Raw genomic sequence first — 14,593 nt, 5'->3', positions numbered from 1 at the left:
TTAGTCATTTGCTTTTGACATTTTTTATTACTTCAAACTGACCATTAAACTTAGCTTACGTTTTCATCACTATTACTGGTCATCACTAGATAATAAATCAAAACTGACCATTGGGTAATAATAAATTGACCGTTGCACTATTTGAAATTAGTCTGATCAACTGAACTTGAGTAAATATTGATTAACTTTTGTTAATTTAAATTATTTGTTTGTATTATTTAAAACCTTAGGAAATTGGATGCAACAATTTAAATGGTTTTGATTATTATGTTTGATATTTACTTTGACCACTGGTCATTTCAAGGTTTTTTTTTACTTTTTTTAACTTTTACATTTTCATTATATTCGTGACTGAATTGATGATGAAATTATTTCCTTCAATGGATTTCAATTACATCTTAAGCTTCAGAGATTGAAATGTTGACCCTTTCATGATGTTCATCTTTTATCATGGTAACTATTTCCGTATCTGAATTAACTTTTTCTTCAATTTTTTCCTTCTTTTCTCCATGAGGTTTGTTCATTTTGTGATGAATAAATTCAACACTTTCTATAATGGGAATCGAATGTATTCACCGGAATCTTATTCGAATTCACAGAACTTTTTTTTTACCTTTTTTCTCTGATTGAGTTTCCGGAGTAACTCATTGAAAGTCTCTTGTCATTAGAAACATGTCAGTAAGAATCAGAATAGAATGATAGCCAATAGAAGAAAAAAGATTCTATCTAAATGCTCAGCATGTTATTCAGGTTCTTACACCGACAAATCTTGAGTTCTATTGATAAAAAACGAATCGAACAAGTATGAAAAAAAATGTTCTATCAAAATCTATTCAAAAGAAGATCGAAGAAAATTTTTTTTCAACACTTTTCTATTCTATTATTTCTGATTAAGATTCACCATGATCATTATCATCATTCTCCTTCTCCTCCTTCTCTAGAACATCCTCCCACTGGATTATCCACCATGGAAAGTCCATGTTCGTATCATCATTTAGTCGGACAATCGACAATTATCCAGTCTCTTTCTTTGTCTCATAATTACTCGTTTTCGTAATATGATCAGAACTTTCCCCCCCCTCTCTCTCTCTCTCTCTGGTTTGCAATCAATCCAATAAATCATGTTTTCTGTGTGAGAATGAAGAAAAAAGTTCAGACGAAAAAAAAATTACACCAACAATCAAGCTGATCAACTTGGATAATGATTTTCCTGCTTTTTCATGGTGATGATAATCTCACACCGGGAATCAATCAATGTGTATGTCACTCAATTGAGTAACCAATTAGTCAGTCAAGTAATGTTATCATGTGGAGTGGGTGGAGAGATAAAGATGATTCATTTATAATTAATGAATTACAATGACAACACCCAATTCAATTCAACAATTGAAGATGATGATGGTTGAAAATAAATGGAATCAAGTTAAATATTATCACCATGACTGATTAGCTAAATCAAATGAAAGACAACAACAATCAAGTCTACTATTAGTAGCACCTCTTCACCATCACCATCATCATCATCATCATCATCACGGTTGTCAGCACATTTGATAAAACTTTCATTATCAACTAATAATTAATCACAGCTCAGAATCATTACTCTATGATGTAATTGAAACAATAAAAAATTTTCGCGCCAATATTTGGTTTTCTTTGGAAAATTCAAAATTCTTACCTCTCCATGAGATGTTTTCACCAACTTCAAGATCAAGAACATCGGTTGTCGAATGATATTCACCAATCTTGACCTCACGTCCATCTAAATATCGAAATAAACATCAAAATTAATCGTTCCCAATCGATAATTAGAAGAGTTAATTGTTCTCTCACCTTGAAATTGTTTGAGCAAAATACTTCCTCGTCTTTCATTACCATCGAAAGAAACATTTCCCTGGATGAGAATGAACAAAAAACCATTCAAGAGATGAAAAATCATTTATCCACTTAAAAAAAGTTCTGAATAATAAATTTCCTCTTATATAATAACATGAGCCTTGTTTCCAATGTCCCATCATAATGTGAATGAATCTGAATTATTCTGATAATATATTAATATGATGGTAATTTGGTTCACTATTATCTTGAATTTTCATGATGATGATTAAATCATAAAGGTGAATAATTGATGGAGTTTTTTTTGTTTCCAATTCTTACTCACATCATGATGAACATTTGAATTATATTCATTTGTAATCTCCAGCGTTTTAAAAAATAATCAGTTGTAATGAGGCTCAAACTTTTTCTCAACTAACATGATGAAAAAAAAACAAAGTATAATCATCATGATGTGAGAGAAAAAATTTCCAAGAAAATGTAGACCAAATGTGGAAAATGAATATTCATCATCAGAACTTTTTTTCTCTTATTCCAATGTTATCATTTACTTTCATGATGATGATGAATAATTGAATGGTAATAATATTACATTATCGTCATGATAAATACAGACTGTTAATATTTACCGTTACTCCAATGAAAAAGGTTTCATTTAAGGCTGAACGAAAAATATCTGCCCATTGAACTGTTCCATTGCGATTCTTGTAATCGAAATCTTCAATTTTCAATTTTCGATTTTTGTTCAATGGTTTATCTGGTTCTTTGGAATTTTGAAAATTTTCGTCCGAAAGTTTTGATATCACATTTTCCAAGGCAAATGCTATGGTCCACATACCATCGTATGCGTACCCGTGAAATTTACTAAACTCTTGATCCCTTTTTAAATCATATTCTTTCTCATATTGAGATGCAGTCTGAAAGTTCAGACAGAAAGTTCAGTGGTATTCATGTATATCATGGGAATCGTTATTATATCATCATGAGAACGTGAGAAATATAATTTATGCAAGAGAATTTGGGAAAAAAGACAGACAGAGAGAAAGAGAGAGAGAAAGAGAAAGTATGAAGAAATTACATTAGAATGATTGAAAGAATCATCATCATGATAACTGAGTGTTTTTGGAACTTTTCTCTCTCCATGGAGCCACTTTGCACTGATTAGAATCTTAAATAAAGAGGAAAAAGAGATAAGGTAAACGTTTACTCTTCTCTCTTCCTCTTCCTGTTATCTCAGACTGAGCAACCATGAGTTCCATGAACTTTTCTCTCAGAATGCTTTATTATTTTAGTGAACAAAATTTTCAACTCACCAAACCTGAGGCTGTTATATCCTTTGAACTGGATAAGGTCAGAACATCGGTGGCTATATAACCTTCAAGAGCTTGAACCAACTCTTCATTTGTACAATCAGATGCATTCTCACCCTCTGACTCCCACCATCGATCTCGGTAGCCACCCGATATTATCCATTGATATTTTCGTCCATAAAGGTCATGTTTATAAGCCTGAAAGGAAGGGTTAAATTCACATAAAACAATTTAAGGTTAAACAGTTTGCTTGAAGCTAGAAGAAAGTATTAACAGATTTCGAGTCGCTCAGTAAGTTCCATGAGTTTCATGAGAAAATTATCGTTTTTATAAATAGCTCAATTTGAAATGGCAAAAGGTTCAAAAAAAGTTGATCGATGCTAATAGCAGATTATTAACGATTCAGTTCAATATCGAAATTCATATTAATCTAATTACATCTTCAGTTAACTAAAAATTTCTTATGAGTTTACCAACCAACCAAACATGATCATGATGATTCAGGTTCACAGGGCACATGGTGAGTAAAACTAATCAAGCCAACTACCTGAGCTCATGACTCCATCAGAACTTAATCTGAACTTTAAATAAGCTGAGATAATAATTCAGTAGAGAATTGAAAAGTTACTTTGGTGAAGAATTTTGTTTTTTTAACTCAACTCTTTCTAAATGAAACCAATTACATGGGGAAGAAATTTCCAGAACTGGTTGAAGAAAAGGAAGACAGAAATTGAAATGTTCAATCGATTGTCAATGATCATGATGATGATCATAAACAGAACATGAGTGAATGTCTAATTTCAAGTGAAAGTCGAGAGAGAGAGAGAGAGAGAGAGAGAGAGAGAGAGCAAAGATATTCTCCATTTCCTTTTCTCATCATTATCGATACTCTTTACCACCCACTCGATATCATGTTATCATAAGTTTGTCCATGAGATTGAATCATCTCTCCAAATGTATCGATCTGAACTCGAAATTTCAACATTTCATGATAATTTAACTCTTCCGATGATGGTGAATTATCAAAGATGATTGAGAGTGATACTAATTCACTTTGAGTATTTTGAACATCCTAAATAATGATAGATGATGATAGTTTCCAGTAAATTACCATAATCATTATTATCATGCAATATCCATGATGGTGAGTTTATTGTTTGAATGGGAATCGAATCGACTTCCATAAATTCATATGCTCAAGGTAAATATTATCTTAATATATCGTAGTTACCATGATCATCATCAGAAATGAATAGCAGTAAACAATAGTAACATAATTGATCCTAAACTCATGGGAATCAATTTAACCAGCAGGGTAAACGTATTATGAGAATTGTTCAGTTTTTTTCTGTTCTCCTCATTCTCTTACCGATAAAGTTCAAATGAGCGAAATGATAACTTACCTCACAGAATATTTTCCTGGCAAAATCTTCACCAAAATTTCCCAATATTATTCGGACAGATTCAGCCTGAAATGTAGCATAGAATAATTGAAATTCATTAAGAAAGTTCCAATTGATTATTGACAATTTATTTACCTTGAGCTTTTCAATTCCAAGTTGAATGTCTTCAGAAATGCTTTGAGTGAATTTAAATTTGATATTAACTTTATCTAAATCTGTGAGCAATTTACTATGAGGCTGAAAAGAGAAACAGTCAGAACTTTCATTTTCAGGGAGAAACTCATTCGATCACCTACCAAACTATATCTTGGATGATTTTCATAAAGTGTCCCCACTTTGGTCCAGTTAAAACGTTGGAGTAAAGCTAAACGCGCTGGATTAAAAGCGGCCTCACTTGGCACAACTCGGTAAAAATTGGGATAACTTTCGGAAGTATACATTGGATGTGTATCTGCATATGAAAGCTAAGATCGAGGTGAAAGTTTGGCCATGAAAATCAGAGACGAAGAAAAAAAAACACGAAGACATTAAATTCAGCAAAAGATTTGAGGGATTCAAAATTCATCATTAAATCTCAATGATAGAAACTTTTTTCTCACTATTACTACTTTTCCTATCACGCAACTTTCAGAATCTCTTTCAACGAAAACTAAATCCACCGTTGGTATATATTATCATTATTATCATGAGGATTTAAAGATGAAGATGATGAAACAATGATACTCATCAGGAATCATTTATCATCATTAATAATATCATTTCAAGAGAAACAATGAATTATATTTCTGTCAATCCGATTATCATTTGAACAATGATCACATTTGAATTGAAGAATGAAAATAAAATGTTTTATCAATTTAAACTTTTTATCCTTTTTTGTCCATAATTCATTACAAGAGTCTCTTTATCATGATGAATGATGACCAACAACAATTGTGATGAACTTTTCTTACCTGAATAAGGTTAAAAAATTTGGACGCTTTTGCAATTGGGTCGGTAACGGAGGTACAGGCGTCACCAAAAAGTATCAGTTTCTTTGGATCTCCATGGATCATATCAAAAAAAGCTTTCATTCCAACCGCTGGATCACACTGTATATACATGATAGAAATTGAAAAAAAGGCTTCCATTAGCAAAAAAGTAACTTCCAAATGCTAATCAGATTTAATTGTTTTGTAAATTAAATTTACATTCTTGCTGAACCAACACAATTAATCAACCAAGTGAAAACATCATTGATTAAATAAATAAACAGTTAACTCTTTGATTATACTCATCAAAGATCAATGAGCTTACCTAAAATTACATGATTGATCAGCTGAAAGAGTGGAAGAAGAAAAGATTTGAAAAATTTTTTTCTTCGATAAAACTTTAGTTTGTTTCTCCACCACAAGATGTCGACTTAGAACAGAACATTTTTAATATTTGATATTTTCTATTTCTCTCTCTGTTTTTATTTTTCTTTTTCGTTGTTTCTTTTTTTTTCGAGGAGAATTTTCACTTTATCTTCATCAATTATTTATTCGTTTATCTTTTAACATCTATTATTCATCATCAACATGAAAATAAAGTTATTATTCAATTTAGGATAACATTTACCTCCTTCCACCACCCACCCAACTCCCTCATCTTCAAGAACCGATGAGAAAGACTTGATTGCGTGATTACATCATAAAGTTATTACTTTACATTATTTATATCATTAGATTATCATCATGAAGAACACGGTAAATATTAAAGAAGATGTAACATGGAAAACTTTTCAATTTTATCAACAGAAAAGCAACTAAAAGTTACTAGACAACAAACCCGGAAAAGGAACAAGAAAAGAATCAGTAAAAATCGAATAAAAAATCAAGAGGGAAATCAAATTCTGTTCCAAATTCAGTGATAAAGATTAAAGGGGGTGAGCGAAAATTCTGATAACAAGAAATTGGAGAAGGAAAATTTCATAATGTTCTTGTTCTGAATTCCATTATTCATTTACACTTAATGTTCAACTAATTGTGAACATGATAATAAAATTCTAAGATGAATAATAATCTTCATGTTCTCTGATTATTATTATGATAACAATTGATTATGACAATAAATTTCCTCGAATTTGTGTTTTCATGAGAGATGAAATTTGTTACTGAACAAAAAGTGTGAAAGTAAAAAAAAAATGTGAATATTTTTCTTCAGCTAATTAATTTGATCACAATGATACAATGAGTTAAATTATCGTCACCAAGATGACAATGATGATGAGACAAAGTTTTTCTTTTTCTCTTTCCATAGAAATGAATTCAGTTTATCTCATCAAGTTTTCCTTTCCCATCTCATTTCCTGTGATTCTGGGATGAAACATTATATTAGATAATAACTATTGTTATATACATACACTTTGATGGGTATTTATGGTTATCATCATCATTTTGTAAGGTCACTTTTTATCTTAGTCTAAGGTCAAGAGTATTATCACCATTATCCATTATTGAGAAAATAATTACATGATGATTATCTTTATGAACAAAAGGGTATTCATTTCGATTATTGAATCAATTGATTGAATATATTAAGAAAAGGATTCTTGTTTGCTATCACGTTTCAAGTATATTAGATAATCGTTCATGATAACATGGTAATAATTCATTTGGCTCATTTTCATGGTAAAATTTCAGAGTTTTCTGTAGGAAAATTCTGTTGATGAGAATGAGTAATTGCCCTTGATATTGGATAGAGAGAGAAAAAAAGAGATTGGAATAGAACTTTTTTTTTCGCCTGTTTCATGAAGAAAGAGAAAAGAAAATTTGAAACTGAAACTCAATTCTATCTGCATAACAATATCAACGGTTATACCAATTACCATGATAAACATTAGTCTCAGGTTCATGGGAGCAAATTGTCCATGTAAAATGATTTTCTGAATCTTGTTCAGAACTTTGTTGTACCTTTTTTTTTATCTCCCCTCAAATTTTGGAATTAGTTTTCTAGAAAATATATAATACAGAACGATGAACAATTTTCACCTAAACCATGAATTTCATTTTCCTCAAGAAAATGTTATCATCATCAGAGGATAATTATCACTGTCTCGTGAAAGAGTTTACTCAAACTTTCATCATTATTCATCATGTTGGCAGTCTAACAGTTCGGTATCATGTTGCTTCAATTCAATATGATTCAATTTTTTTCTCAGGGTAAAAGTTCATATAAAGACAAAGATTATTGATCAGATGAGGACACAAAGCAGAGAGAGAGAGAGAGAGAGAGAGAGAGAGAGAGATGGGAAGATTTACGAAAAAACGTTCATTCATTGAGAAAAAAAACTCAATATTCATCATGATGAGTTAATGAAATAAGATATTATCATGGAGAGAGTAATGATCAAAACCTCCTCTGGCTGTGGATACAAAAATCTCACCATGAATTTTCATTTCTGAAATGATCATGATAGTAGGTGGTTAACAAAATGATTCCACCTTCAGAATTAATCTCATAACAATTTTCAATCTTAATTTACATTTTAAATCAATTTAATTCTTACACCGATTATCATGATTGTCACCGATTTTATAAATACATAAACATGATGATTAATTCTGGTTGATTATCTTGAACCAAAATTTCAGTTCCCATGTAAATCTTATTCAATCATGGTGAAATTGAAAGATAACAGCATGAAATAGATTTAGGGGAAAAAATCAGATAATAATCTTATGATTAAAGTCTAAACACAATCAAATTACAAACAGTTTATCATTAATGATTAATTACAATTTAAGCCAACAATTAATGATGATAATATTTAGTCTTGATGTTATACATTCAGTTGATTAATGATGTAATTTAATTGTTTAATCAAAATGTTTGTTTCTGCGTTGGATTAATGTTACTTTCTGGTTGTAAAGTTAATTGTTAGGTTAACATTATAAAAGTCAACAAGATGGTCAGCAAAATGTTGACCATTAGTTAATTTAGATTGTCACTTAGATTATGGATTTTCATTGGGAGGAACAAATTAAAAGTTGATGATAATAGTAAATGAAAAAGTTGAATGAAGATGAAAAAAAAATGTAACATAAATGGTTAAGGCTCAATGGTCAGTTTATGTCCAGTTCAGTGAAGGGAATAGAAAAATTTTAGCTCTTTTTTTTAAAGGTAATTTATTTTTCTCTTTTCTTCTTACTTTAACCATCATCATCATCATCATCATGTTCTTGTCTTCATCTCTAAACATATAATCTTCATCAACAAGATGACCAAAACTTTTTATTATTAGTTTGTTGTTATCTCTCTATCTCATCGTGTTGACCAAATTTCATTTCCTTTCAATCAATCGTAGCATTTGAAATCATATTTATTACCTGTCTTTATGATTGAGAGATTGAGATAAAATTATTTTATTATAAGATGAGATGAACTGAGCCAATATCATGGTGAAGTAGCAATGAACAAAGGAGTGAGAGATTGAGAGAGAGAGAGATGAAGGGAGGAAAAAAGTTCTGATTCAAAGTTATCAGGGTAAAACTAATATTAGTTGTTATCCATTTCCTTTATCATTTATTTTTACTTGTCTTAATTCATGTCATTCTCATGTTGTTATCATCATCACAATCAAACACTTAAAGTATTCAAGGCAAAGAAAATACAAACCTCAGAAGAGAGATGAACATGATGATGAGGAAGATGATGATAGTAATAAAGATTAGAGAGAAACATTTAATGGTAACTATGTTCGAGAAAAGGTTCCAAAAAGTTCTGTGAGTTCTGGAAGGAGAAAAAGTTTCCTGATGATTATACAAAAAGAGATGAGGGTGAGGTATAAGAGGAAATAGATGAAGATAAAAAAAAAGACAATCGCTTAGATGATGAGGTTACATGAGAATATTATGAAATACACTCAAGGTGAGTTCGAAGGGAGAAAAAAACTCAAGAGGTGGGTCATTATGAGGTGGAGTGGGTTTGTAATGTCGTATTAATATTAGACTGAATTCACTTGGTGATTATCTTTAGATATTAAATCTTCCTCTGGTTCTGTTATCCTTATTTTCATCAATTGTAACTCTCAATTCGTGTTTATCCAAATATAAGAATCATAGTAAAAGACAATATGAGTTAAGCAAATTAAACTGAAAGGTGGAAAATGAGGATGATGAGGTTAATCATTAATCAGTTGTGTTACAATCAAGATTCAAATGAAATTTGGGTAATCAAGTTAATTGAGCTCTTGATCCTGTTGACAAGATGAGCTTAATTTATTAATTGTCCATCTTCAAGTTGAGGAAAAGTTTAAAGCACCATTAGCCAGTAAAGGGAATCAGGTAGAGGGAAAAGTTTTATTTCTCACCCAACGAATATGGGATTCATGGGATTTCAAGTTATTCCTAGATGACGATTATTTTTGAAACAATGAGGATTCTGTCCAGTGGTAAGTCTAAGTTTATGATAATAATATAAAGAAGGGAGAACAAGCAAATTTCCTCCTCCTTTTCATTTGTTTCCACCTCATTCAGTTTATTCTGATTTTCTATCTGATATTATTTTTCTTTTCTTCTCTGCTGATAGAAACTATTACATTATCATCATCATCATTATTATTATTGCTTTCGTTTCATGATGTTACACATAATACATAAAGTAAATTGCTTGTAAGGCAAATGGAAGATAGAGAGAGAGAGAGAGAGAGAGAGAGAGAGAGATCTTATTTCAAAGGTAGATGAAGCTCAGAAGCTTAGGAATAACATTTTTCCTACTTGATGCAATTTAAACTTCTATCATCACACTAACCCTGCTAAGAATATGAATCTCTGTTGAAATGGTTAGCAATTTCATAGACATTGAAACTGTCTATTAATATTGATTTGGATCACAATGAATTAATGTTCAGCTTTTTAAGGTGAGAGGATGAAATTGGGTGGTGAATGCAAAGTGGGTTGGATAAGGGGGACTCAGAAAATTGTTTTTTTTGCTTGAAAGATGAAAGTTCAGTTCTTTTGGATTTGAAAACTCATGTGAAAATCGTCATGATCTCAGTGAGTAGTTATGAGCGAATGAATCTATTCCCAATCAACTGAATAATCATCATCATCTTAAACCTTTTCATAGAAACAGAGAGAGAGAGAGAGAGAGAGAGAGAGACAGAGATTCTTTATATGAATTGAGAAACTCAGGGATCCAGAAGGAGGGAGATGAAAGATGACGATGAATATTGAAGAGACAATTTACCTTTATTTTTTTCCTCTATTCTTATTATCATGCTGAGAAAATTTCATGGAAATTTTGAGTTTGCATTATTCAGACCGAACAATTTACTCCATTGGATTTTTGTATTTCCTTTTATTCACAATGAACTTGTTAGAGGATCAAAAGGAGAAAGAGAGAAATACTAAGAGTAACATTTCATCGGTCTTTTCACTGTCTAATATCCTTTAGTTTACATGAAGATAAAATTCTGAATTCATAGTATTTGATATAAGTACTTGCACCGATCAGGAAGAAAAAGATGAATCACATAATTTCACCTTGAATAAATTCTGGTTCAAAATAAAGTATATAAACTAAAATTCCATCCATTCTAAACCTTTATAATGAGAATCATAGTGACAATCAGCTGATAACCATGAGGGAGTAGGTTCCCAATGGTGTATAATAATGGTGAGAAGATGAAAAGATTATATGAAGATTAAAGTTCCTAAAAAACATATTGAACTTTTATCCAATATTCGCCTGATTTTGGATAATAATAATTCTTATTTACTCATAAACACCATCATGGCAAAATTTATTCTTCATGATCACGATTTCAAGCGTAAACAAGAGATAAAGTAAGAAAGAGAGAGAGAGTACAAGCGATAAAACCTCAACTCATGAAGTTTTCAATCTTCATGATGTAATTTCATCATGCAGCCTACTATTAGATAATAAATACTGTTTTAATCTAATTGGTGATTTCTAAATAGTTATAATATAATCGTGGTGATTACGATCAGTGAGATCATGGATATTAATGAACAAAATACAAAAAGGCTCTAATCATGTTTATTATCTTCATGAGCCAAAATCAATAGAAGATGAAAAATTAACAATGAACAGATATAATGAGAGATACAAATGATAAGAAATAACATTATGAATCCATCCAACTGAAAACTAGTTGGAACTTTTTTTTGCTCTACAACTTATCCAAAGTATCTAATTTACCATCTTACCTTAGGAATACACATAAAGATAAACCTTATCCAACTAATATCTGACTAACTAACATGATGATTCATGATGAGATAAAAACTTTGAGTGTATAACTCGTGAAGTTGTTGTTTTTTTCACACTGAAGAAGCAAAAAAAAAAGGTTGATCTCAAGTTAATACCATTAAGATTAACCGTTAAGAAAACAAAACCCACTCCGACTGAGAGATAATAATAAGTGTACATAGGAGCAAGAGAGAGAGAGAGAGAGTAAGGTGGAGGAGGAAAAAAACAACTCCATGGTAAATCTGATTAAACATCAACTCGAAACTAAAATAAACCACTGACAATATCCACTAGCATCAAAATTAACCCTCCTTTACTCAGCTGAACTTTTTTTTCTCACCGACTGTAAAAGTTACCTTATTGTTCAAAGGTATTATCAAGGTAAATCCAATAAAGAACAAGTAACTCAAGATAACCTCAAATGAAATTTAATTTACTGAGGAAAAAGAAAACAAAAATTATAACTTCAATGTAGTTTTTTTTCATCCTATTAGAACTTTTCTTGTTCTTATCTCTATTATTTGAAAATCTTTCTCTCAATCCTCATGGTAATATCGCCCATGTTTACCATGATACATACTCATCTAAGAATGGGGCTGATGGAGTATACAAATATATCGATATATTGTTTCCTTTAAATGAGAGTCAATCTATTGTTTTGGTTTTAGTAATTCGTAAGTATTGATTGGTAAAGGGAAAAAGGAAAGAAAAAAAGTAAAAATCTCTTGATTAACTTTTGTTTTAATAGATTGATTTTCTGTTCATGGTTCTGATTGTTCAGATTAATTAGTTTCATCAATCTCATATCTCCTCTGATCATCATGTAAACACCATCAACTTCAATTTCATCTGTTCATTGTATTGTTTTTGTCTCAATCGGGATAACGATTTTTTTTTTGCTTCTCGTGTAATCAACTCTCATTATCATTGTTATTGCTTTTGTATTGCTGCTAAATTGTTGTTGATTAAAGATGATGTTCAGTTGATTGTTAACATTGTTACAAGCCAATTAAATCAACTAGACAATATCATTTATACTTTTTGTTTTGTTTTGTTTTCAAACCTTCCAACCATCACAATTAGTTTATTGTTCATGATAACATCATTATCCAATCTGTTTTTCATGGGTGCAAAAGTTGAAATTCAGTTCAGTATATAATTGGATGATTCAATAGTCTCAATCTATTTGCAATTTTTCACCATGAATTGATGATAATATCGTTTCAGTTTCCAGTAAAAAGGATGATGATAATAGTGATGGATTAGTAGAGTAAAGGAAGATGATCAAGTTTGAAGATATGAAGGTTAGGAAAACCTTTTTCCAGGGTGTTGCTATTACAATAAGAAAGCCTGAGATTGTATCATATTGTATGATAAATCAAGTATAGATGAGTGAACATGATGATGATGATATAATCATCAAGATGAAGTTCAATCTCACTGAATGAGAATGAACAAAAAATCTCTATCAGATTTGAATTTCATTGACACTTCCTACCAATCGAGTTTCCTGAAAGTTCAGTCTGATAATCATGGTGAATCACATGATTAGAAATCAATATTCATCGAACATGGAAATTGAATATTCCTGATGAAAATTCATATCGGTCACACTAATCGAACCTAAAATATAATATATCAATCAATGGATTCTAAATTAAATTCATCATTAAATTTGGTCTCTTCTTTTTTTTCCTAAGAATAACATTTTCATGTCTCATTAGAATTCATTGATTAGATTAGATTTAATTTTCATGTTCAATTGATCAGATAGTAAGAACAGAGAGGAAATAAAACTCAAGGAATCAGATGAATAATAGTTAGATATCTGATTAACTCAATTCTCAGGTTTCATGATGAATTTAATCAATTTTCCACCTGAAAGTCGAAATTTTTTCATTTACTATTTAAAGGAAACGTTTTTCTTATTCTTATTGTCAACATTTTGTATTCACTTAATCAAAACCTCCTCTTAATTATCACAATTTAGTCTAGTTTTTTTTTTGCTTCTCAATCTCAATCTTTATCTTCATCATCTTAAACTTAATTATCCCCTCAAGTGATTTATCAATTTTACCTGAAAGTATCAGCCTAGTGAAAGAGATTAGAGTTTTTCTTTCTCTGACAGGTTAAAAAGCTTAGTCTTTTTTCATGGTGAAGTCCCTGAACTTTTATCAGATTCATTTGTTAGGTAAACTCAGGGTTGAAAGTTTACCTACTCATCAGTAATCATGATGATCCAACGGATTAATTGATCAATTATCATGGTCATCAGATGAAATCTTTCAATATCATGTCTAAATTATTCCAAATGCTAATCAATCATCTCTATATCTTTTACTATCATTTATTGATTCTCTGAGAATCATTATCAGAATCATTAAAGTATCATGCATGGTAAACAATTCATCTTATTCACAATACTACTATCTTGCTTATTGAAACTAATTCCATATACCTTATGATTACCTTGATAAAATCTATTTGTTATTTGTAAGTTCACTTTTCTGTTCCAACCCTGAAATTGATTCATTACCTTCAATCAAATTGTGAGTACATTTTGCCAAGTCTAGAGAAAATTATTCTTATGCTTTTAAAGGATTTTCTCATTGGTACTAGTTTCAAGTTCACCTGAACATCTCTACTTTGATGTCGATTGATGAAACAATTGAGTTATTTACCATGAAAAGCTCAGAGTAAAAGTTGAGTGAGACCTTTGCACTACAAAATGGTAACACAACTATTATACTGTTTACTGTCCATTCGATTGTCTGAAACAATTATGATCTGAAAATCAATTAAATCAAT

At 30.5% G+C, this 14,593-nt stretch overlaps 1 protein-coding gene across 2 annotated transcripts in view; it reads right to left on the bottom strand.

The window, feature by feature from the left end:
- LOC128390794 (gamma-aminobutyric acid type B receptor subunit 2-like) overlaps positions 1-14,593 on the bottom strand; it is a 73,227-nt gene that overhangs the window by 6,253 nt on the left and 52,381 nt on the right. For both annotated transcript variants that reach the window (XM_053350555.1, XM_053350556.1), the window contains exons 2-9: positions 5,503-5,640; positions 4,846-5,013; positions 4,685-4,786; positions 4,550-4,615; positions 3,150-3,344; positions 2,466-2,753; positions 1,834-1,894; positions 1,679-1,762 (exon numbers count right to left, since the gene is read on the bottom strand). In XM_053350555.1, coding sequence (XP_053206530.1) covers positions 1,679-1,762; positions 1,834-1,894; positions 2,466-2,753; positions 3,150-3,344; positions 4,550-4,615; positions 4,685-4,786; positions 4,846-5,013; positions 5,503-5,640 — 1,102 coding nt within the window. The remainder of the gene's footprint in view (positions 1-1,678; positions 1,763-1,833; positions 1,895-2,465; positions 2,754-3,149; positions 3,345-4,549; positions 4,616-4,684; positions 4,787-4,845; positions 5,014-5,502; positions 5,641-14,593) is intronic.

Source organism: Panonychus citri, unplaced genomic scaffold (assembly GCF_014898815.1).
Source record: "Panonychus citri isolate SS breed McGregor unplaced genomic scaffold, ASM1489881v1 Contig00128, whole genome shotgun sequence".
NCBI classification, from domain to species: Eukaryota; Metazoa; Arthropoda; class Arachnida; order Trombidiformes; family Tetranychidae; genus Panonychus; species Panonychus citri.
This window is presented reverse-complemented; position numbering and strand designations above follow the sequence as displayed.